Source organism: Mixophyes fleayi, chromosome 2 (assembly GCF_038048845.1).
Source record: "Mixophyes fleayi isolate aMixFle1 chromosome 2, aMixFle1.hap1, whole genome shotgun sequence".
NCBI lineage: Eukaryota > Metazoa > Chordata > Amphibia > Anura > Limnodynastidae > Mixophyes > Mixophyes fleayi.
The window spans coordinates 68,282,499-68,291,905 of NC_134403.1; the positions used below are offsets into that span (position 1 = coordinate 68,282,499).

General features: G+C 40.9%; 1 protein-coding gene across 2 annotated transcripts; it reads right to left on the reverse strand.

The window, feature by feature from the left end:
* Window positions 1–1,033: 1,033 nt before the first annotated feature.
* On the reverse strand, window positions 1,034–8,737 carry ATP5MC2 (ATP synthase membrane subunit c locus 2). Of its 2 annotated transcripts, none has more exons than XM_075199215.1 (5): window positions 8,655–8,737; window positions 7,474–7,554; window positions 6,485–6,562; window positions 2,777–2,937; window positions 1,034–1,261 (listed from the first exon to the last, which is right to left on the reverse strand). In XM_075199215.1, exons 1-5 carry the CDS (start codon window positions 8,694–8,696, stop codon window positions 1,147–1,149), a joined length of 477 nt encoding a protein of 158 aa, XP_075055316.1. In that variant the 5' UTR covers window positions 8,697–8,737; the 3' UTR covers window positions 1,034–1,146. The 2 variants fall into 2 exon arrangements, with proteins under 2 accessions (XP_075055316.1, XP_075055317.1); XM_075199216.1 differs by lacking the exon at window positions 8,655–8,737 and adding an exon at window positions 8,464–8,520.
* Between the last annotated feature and the right edge of the window lie 670 nt (window positions 8,738–9,407).

Genomic DNA, 9,407 nt, shown 5'->3' on the forward strand with positions numbered 1-9,407 from the left:
CAGAAGTGCGAACCACTAAGCCACTATGCTGCCCTGAACAGACAGATAATGAACATGCAAGTTATGTGATGTATTGAAATATATAAACAGAAATACAATAAAACAGGAAAGATAAACACTTAGGGGGGATATTAAATTACCAGTGAAGTGCCATAGCAGCATCAGAATGCTTTGGAACCTCTCATCTAATTGAAGGACACACAACCACAAATGGACAGGTCAGTGCCATCTTCAGCATATCCATATCCTGAACATCTGTTCTGCTAAAAACCTTTGATCACCCAATTAGCGCCAAGTTCTTCTATCTCTCTCTCAACTTCAAAAATGGGAACACACTGACAAGCTGCAGACTTACAACAAAACAAAAAAAAAAAAAAAAGTGCTCCAACATCCATTACACAATCACAAATCTTTATATTAACAAGTAGATACCCACTATTAATAAATCTTATGTGCCATGGTCCTTTAGTGATATGAGAGGGTCTCAACCCTCAGTTGTTAGACCCCTCCCTTCCTTTAAAACAGCTATGATTGGTTTGAGTGAAGAACCAAAACATCCACAGGCGCTACATAACATTATGCCAAGTAACACACTAAGGGGCGGGTAATCAATTAGGATTTGCGGCTGAGCTTGTAAAGGGTCATTACGGTACTGCAACTTCGCGGATTTCTGTGCGCAGAAATCCACGATGCTGCGGTACTGGGACCCATGTAGCCGCAAATCCTAATTGAATATGCCCCTAAGGGGTACATTGGTCAACTGCAGGTTTTGTAAAAGTCTGTAGTTGTCCATTTTTTCATGCAATTTTAATAAAGGCAAAACCCACCGATGTGTACGTAGCTTTATACAATGTTGATGATAGGGCCACTAGTTCATAACATTATATGCTGTGTATGGACAACACATTTGGTTTTGACTCTATGAGCTTATATTGGAATTTGGGAATGTAAGTAATTGTATGTTAGAGAATTGCAATGTTAACATCTTAAGAGTATTCTCTGGTGCAAGACAATATTCACCACAAACACTCTCTTATTTTCAAATTATTTTTTTATTCCCAGAATCCACTGGCAGATCTTGTGACAAGGGATCTACCACAAGACAGACACACAGGACGTATAGGAGTTTGCAGGTCAGAGAATTCATTACATGGCAAACAGGATAAGGAATGCAACCATGAGACAGAACAGTCCCATAGCCTCAGACAGGGCAAAGCCCAAGATGGCATAGGAGAACAGCTGCTGTTTTAGAGATGGGTTCCTGCAGAGAGAAAGGAAAAATATAAACAAACAAGAAGACACAGGCCAAAGCAATTAAAGCAAAACACTTTAAAAAACAATTATGCAAAACTATTAAAAAATATGAAAGTACTCATTAACTCACACACGTCATGTCAGTCAAGACTTACGCTGGCTACACACTACAGGTTTTACAGAGAATTATTTGGCCAAACACCCGAGAAACGTCCAGATATGGCGTTAGCCTGTACACTTGCACAATGAACAGCAGTCGTTCCAAAGCACCGATCGTGGTTTCATTTGATTGTTCAGCAGAACATAAAATCTCATTCAGTGATGGAACGCCGTCCTTTCAATCCTACAGTGTGTGTACACTCATGATCAGGATCTCCATAGAGTTTACAAAGCCGTGATCTTTTCAGCCGAAGAGCACAGGTCTGAGGGTAAATCTTTTAAAACATGTATAGTTTGTATGTAAAACATTGGTGAAAAATTTCTGCAGTGTGTAGCCAGCCTTAATGTGACACAACCAAAGTACAATTGTGTGTACTGTGGAAACATTATCACTTAGAAAAACTGAATTCTATCCTGTAGAAACTGACTGAATATGGCAGTGTAGTGCTGAAAGGCAACATTGCAGTATATGGTACCATATATAGAGCAAGACAAGAATCCTATTCCGTATGTGATAGGTAGATAATATTTAATATTACACACGTTCCACAAAATAAACTAATATACCTTTACAATACATATCAGAAAGTATATAAAGCACATTTAAGCTGTATTCTTGTCGCTCATATTTAAGCAAAATTTAAAGCCTTTTTTTTTTTTTTTTTAAATACATGTAGCCCTTTGGGGAGCCCATGTGAAGCCCTCCCAAACAGTTGACCACCAATGATCTAGCAAGATGTATGGAAGTCCACACTGAACGGACATTGTGACAGATCAGCAAAGTTTCTGGACCAAATAATGAACCGACACGGCATCAACAGAAAACTTACAATTATCTGTCACCTTATCCAATCAGTTGATCAAATGGTTTAAAAATGGCCACATTTGCAGCCAAGTCTTTAAAGCAACGTCTTTTCCTATTCTAGGCGTTCCATACATATATACCTATGCTTTAGTTCACATAAAGATGGCAGATTGAGTGCCCTTGAGTTTAAACTGCAATTATGTTTTACACAATGTGTTGATCATGCTGAAATTACCACCACCCATGTTATTGCACTTTGGGCTTAAAACCCCCTATGTATGCAATTATCTCATTTATCTGCATGTTGCATTTCTGTGATGAACAAAACGCAAAGCGAGTCAGTCAGGAAAAGCAATCCTACAAAACAAGGGATCATCTTGAATTCTCAAAATATGTACTTAATCATGAGATGTGGATTACGATGAACAGTTTAAGGCAGGTCAATCCAAATGAAAGAACCAAAAACCACCCAGAGGAATTTAAAAGTATTCCCACAGCTGGTAATAAATACAGGAGCTTGTTGAAAAGACAACATAAATAGTTGCGAGAATATCTTACCTGGCATATCCAATAATGAGGCTGCCGAACACTGTACCGATACCAGCACCAGAACCAGCCACTCCTACTGTGGCAGCTCCAGCACCAATGAACTTTGCCGCAGTATCTATATCCCGGCACACTGCGCTGCTCTGGATCCCTCGAGCTGGAACCAGAGCCATCTGTGGAGACAAAAGCAATATAACCACTAGAACGTCACAACCAAGACAAGTAAATGGCAAACCCTACATCCATGTAATTACACGGATGTAGAGTAATTAGTACTATATGATGAGAACGATACATGTTTACAATAGGAGTTAGGATACAGCTCAGAAAGATAGGCTTTGTCAAAATTTAGTTGGAAACTTCATGAAAATTTGTGCCTCTGCATTTTTTTTTTTTACTGAATGTGACATTATTATTAAAATACAGCCCAATTCCAAAGTTCCTAAAATATGACCTCCAGAATATTTGTATTATGCTATTCTGCAAGAGCGTACAATCTGATGATTATATAGGTTATATAATACATGGTAAGCAAGCCTCATACATCAGCATACCACTGCCTTTGGTCAAGCAGAGCTACAAGGGACCTCAAGCGAAGGGCAATGCATGTTCTATACCATGTATGAGGATAGAATACACAATTAACTCAAATTGCTTTATTAGGAGAAGAGCACATTTCTTAGCAAGGTGCCAATAAACATCTTAATGATAACTGAATAGAACACAGATGGGAATAACCAAACTGCACCAGTGCACCCTCTTCCTTGGAGGCAGGCTCAGCGGTGGTCACAGAGTTGGTGATTCAAATTCCCTTAAACTTGTGGACCTCAGGAATAGCCAATGTGTTAATGCAACTCCCTGCATGCAGAGTCTATGGAGAGCAAAGGAGAGAGACTATACACACACACACACACACCCTAGTAAATACCGTGGGTGTGCAGTGGTAACTGTGGTCGTGTTCTAATTGAGGGCGAGACATGGTTAGTATAATGCTTCAAATTTAGAATACCTGAACATAACTTAATAAAAATGAGAAAGAACACCAATCACCTAAACACAGTAAGAGCAGCCTTTTACAGCTTCAGCCATTATAATGTTTTAAAGAACAGAATATTAGACCTCTGGAATATTAATCATGAACTGCCTCAATGATGCCAATGATTCCTGGTTACTTGGTGAGCCCAAAAATGGCGTCTTAACTATGTAGTCTGCAGGTGCACCTTAAGATTTATTTCTCCTCCCATTTGTTTAAATCCATATTCCCTGTTGTCCTTACTTGGGGTGGGGATTCCTCATGTTATCTATACCTCTAATGTAGCCTAAAACCTCAGGTCAGCACCCCAGAGATACCTCATCAGCTTCCATTACTTTATGTCTGCTACTCTCCTAGTTTCACTTGCCCTCATATTGTTCACCAAATGTACCCGTGTCCTCCCTCACGACCATGGGAGTGGTCTCAGAACCAGCAACGCATCCAGTTCAGTTTATATTGGAGCCCAAGTGTGGATAGTTTTCATTCAGCATGGTTGCTGTGTAACAGATTACAATGTTTATATCTTCACCTGATCAGCTGCAATGCTATTGTATGCTCTTCAGGATGGAGAAAATAAATCCAAGAAGAGATACATTACCCTATATAATTACACTTCAATACCAACTGATTAGAACGTCTGCAATGGAGAAAACAAAACCAAAAATATTGTGCAAGAGTCTTTACATGGTTTCCTGTAAGTAAATGGTTACCTATTTCTGGTGTCACAGTTGCTGTTAGAATCTACGCAGTCTCACAATGGAATAAGGTAACCTATGCACTCCAAAGGGGCTGAGGAGTGGGTGATTTGGTATTTCCCAGCAACAGTACTGTGACCAATCAATGGTGATCCAGGAATAGCATAAGTCACTCAGGAAATGTAGATGCAATATGTGTTAATGTTTTTTTTCTGCAAAACCATATGAGGCAAATCATGAGCTGTCCTTTATAATCTAAGCACCGAGAGTCAATCATGACTAAAACTTAATGACAAAATATGTTATTACGTCGCTAATGCTTTCATTGCAACATGATGCACATTCGCTTATAGTGGCTTATATTCCTAAGCTTTTGTATGGCGCTTCTCACCAGATGAAACAAGAGTGTTTCTAGGAGTACTATAGAAGAACACACTCCTATTTGTGCAATGGTATGTATGACCACACTGCAAGCCATCCATAGTGCTTCAATGCAGCTCTACTATAGAGCTATGGCTGGACCGAACCCTACAGTGCTGAGACAGAGCTCTACTATAGTGCTATGGCTGGACCGAACCCTACAGTACTGAGAGACAGCTCTATTATAGTGCTATGGCTGGACCAAACCCTACAGTGCTGAGAGAGACAGCTCTATTATAGTGCTATGGCTCGACCAAACCCTACAGTGCTGAGAGAGACAGCTCTATTATAGTGCTATGGCTCGACCAAACCCTACAGTGCTGAGAGACAGCTCTACTATAGTGCTATGGCTGGACCGAACCCTACAGTGCTGAGAGACAGCTCTATTATAGTGCTATGGCTGGACCAAACCCTACAGTGCTGAGAGAGACAGCTCTATTATAGTGCTATGGCTCGACCGAACCCTACAGTGCTGAGAGACAGCTCTATTATAGTGCTATGGCTGGACCAAACCCTACAGTGCTGAGAGACAGCTCTATTATAGTGCTATGACTGGACCGAACCCTACAGTGCTGAGAGACAGCTCTATTATAGTGCTATGGCTGGACCGAACCCTACAGTGCTGAGAGAGACAGCTCTCAGATAAGACACACGTGGGGACAGGATTAATAATCGCTGTCAGATATTTACTCCGCATGTAGATGGAGACTTCCCGATTGATATAAAGTACACATTCTAAAACCTACCATAACTTGGCCAAGTGGTGTATTCCATTTGGTTTCTAATGGATTGTAGTTAAGTGGAAAATCAACCCACTATTTAGAAACACATTATTTCAGACGCTGCATATCAAACAACTACGTCCTTTATACTCGCTTCTCCTGAGGCATGTTTCAATGTTAGAAGACCCCTTCCTTTGAAGCAGGTTTCAAATGCTAAGGTGGAGATACTTCAATGTTTAAATATATCTTGCATTAACCTGACACATCACTGCAGGTAGACAGTAAAGCATGACCTTCACACTCCATTACTCAGGTGAAGCTCCTCCCACATGCAGCACAGTGCCGTAATGGCATTTGATACAGGTCAAAAAGCCTGAGACAAGTACTGAGGATTTAGGAGTATTTTAACAAAATGAAATAATGATTAATATATTTTATTGTATTGAACATCCTAGAGTGCCCCAACAATACACTGTTTATCTTCTTTCTAAGGATTATGGCTAGCACAAACCCGGTGTAAGTATTAATCAATCCAACTGCATTTATGCAACACCAATCTGTCAATCTTTCAGTCACTATGGGGAAGAATCAATTAACTGGGAAGTGCGTAGGAAATTGTTGCTTTACTTGCTCTTTAATACACAGAAACAGAGCTAGTGATGCAACCGGAACTTAACTGACAGAAACATCATTTTTGACCTTACCAAACTAGACAATTTAAATGATAAAGTGCAATAACGTGTAGTAGTAACTGGGACAATACAATAGTTATTGTAACGCATCATTTTTTTTTCCTCCTAAAAGCGAGATCTAAGTGTTTATGTAAAGAGTGTTTAGGAAGTCAGCATACCTGATCTGTTTTGGTTACAGATTGGGTCAACAGTGCGGTAGATAGGGGTCGGCAGAGCAGACAAGCGCCATTCTTCACCTAGGTATAAGGAGAGGAAATCAATAAGTACAACCACATCCAAAAATGCATAGACATGACAGGGTACATAGAAGTATAGTTAAATAGCATGCTGTTCCATTATATACAATAAATCAGGATTATGTGTTCAGACTGCGCAATTTTTCGGTACCTCAACATTGCAGATTTTTCCTCGCACTCCCTATGGGGGGGAGGGGGGTTTTGAGAGAAACCCGCAATGTTACATCGCCGCGGAGTGCCTTCGTGACAGTTCCAGAAGCACGCTGCTGTTAACTGAATATGCCCCTATGAACGGTTTTACACCGTTGACCTGCCACTTGGCACTGTACAGGACAGGTAGATCTCCATACGAAACAGAAACCTTGATTTTGAAAGGAAATGTCTACATTTATACTGCATACCCAAGGTAAAAAAAAACAAAACTTCTTAACATACTGAAATCCGCCCATTAATATTACTTTTGGGTGGAGTTATTCTTTTCGTTCCATCTTAAACATTTGTTTTTGTTTTTTTTTTATTACTTTAGTTGAGCAACAAGTTCAAGTTAATTACAAGTCTTTTTTTATTATTAAAGATGGCTCCTTAGTTCATAACTAATATTGATTACCAAGAATAATTCTATTGTTAAATATACTCCCATCTGACCTTGATTCCTAAAATATTAGGTAACAATATATTAAGTATCTGGTATCCCAAATGTGAGCTACTTCCAAAGAGTTATAATTCATCACTCGCATCAAAATTTGGTGCCTCTACAATAAAAACACCTGTAAAACATTTACTGTCCCAAATATATACCATGTACAAATATTGCCCTCAACATGAACTTGTTCAGTGATATAGATAGATAGATATATATATATATATATATATATATATAGTGTGAATCTTGAAACTAGTACAGCACTTACCAGGGAAGGGTTGGACATCAGCTTGACACAAGCGTACATTTTGATGTTAAAGTGGACGGACAAAGGATATGAGAAATGCTTCTGTAAAAGAATTAAAAAACATATAATGCATCTTATTGAGCATTATGTACACTTGTATTACACACATCTAGAAAAATATTCAGCAAAAGTTTGTATTACACAAAAATACATTTATAAAATAACCATTTTATAAATGAAAAACAGAGATGAAAAACAGAGATACCCATGGGATCTTCACCCCAGTAAGTTAGAGAACATAGAAACAAAGTTCCACTTCTCTGTTAATTTAGGTGCCCCAGGGACTGAGCATTGTGTGTGGGTATGTATAATGCAAAACAACCTACACATCTCCTGAACACCTCAGGTGACAGCACCTCCTGCTGCTGGCCGGTATATACCACCAGGTGAAGGCTCACCTGCAGCAGGGGGTGGGGAGAGCTCTGGTACCTGCATATATAGGTAACACTGCCCAGCCCACAGCTTCTGGCACAGACTTTCCCAGCATATCACAAGCGCACCTACCCGCCAGCAGGGGGAGCTCTTACACGTAGTGTCCCGGAATTCTTTCCGATTCCGGACTATTCTGCTTTACATTCACACACAGAAAAAAACCCTAATACCGGTATATATCGGGAACATACAGGACCCGGCGTTATTGTAAAACAGCGACAGCAGGCAAATGTTAGCCTGGGGAGGCGAGATCCGGCTCAGCAGCTTATTCGTAAAATGTTATAAAAGAAATGCAGGTGGCCCAATGCCCCAGCCCAAGACAGCGCACAGAGGGACAGACCCTGGGGGTAGATGCCCCCCTGCCCAGCCAGCCCCTGACCTTCACGCAGTGTCCCCTGCAAATCACAATAGTATCACAGAGGGCGACTCTCCTAACTACATGATGTGTGAGCTGTGATTTACTGCCATAAATGCACAGACATATATAACACAATACCCAGGTGACTGCCACAATGACACCTGCAAGCTGATCCCAGCAGACAGGGACATGCACAAGGTCATATTATCTGCAGAAACCTCCGGGGCCGCAGTACGACCAATCCCTGCACACACATCACGGCGGTCCGATCTACGGCATGTAACTCATCCCTCCGCCGTGGGCTTCCTATGGGCCGAAGCCGTGCACAGACTGCAGGAAAGCCGGGCCTCACCTTGGCGGGGAGAGAATGAAGGAGCGAGACCACACTGCGCATGCGCTCACCAGCAGCTTTGACAGCGGCCGTCGCGCATGCGTTTATTCTCACGCATTCTGCCAGAGCGGCTCTAAGGCAAAATATGTTACAGCGCCATCTGCTGGCACGGAGAATAGTTCTGTTGAGGGGTGAGATGACGTTTATGACATGTACATGACAGACCTCCAAACATAATGACACGTCTGACTTCTCCAGAAGAAATGATTGAAAATAACGTAACTGTAACTATTAGGATTCTATATTTTATCAGTTGTAATTTTTTTACATATTAATTGAAGCTTGATGCTGGGCTGTATTATGCTGATTTTGCAGCAATAAAATGAAAGTAATATAAACCATATTTGCCAACTCTCCCGAAATGTCCAGGTGACTCCAGAAATCCGGGTAGGTCTCTCGGACTCCCGGGAGAGCAGGCAAGTCTCCCGAATACTGCAACGTGCTAGCCAAAATGACGTGATTCGCAGTGAACCGCGTAATTTTGGCCCCATTTCCCATGACAAAAATGACGTTCCCATCGCGAAGATGGGGGCCAAAATTACGCGACTTACTGTGCTCCGCCCCCTCCCATCCTCCAGCCACGCCCCCTTTCCGGGATCTTTCTGACTTCACTATTTAACAGTTGGCAAGTATATATAAACCTTACGTTTATACAGATATCCGGCATAGCTACACTGCAATTAGATCACATGCATGTTATATACCTATAATTTT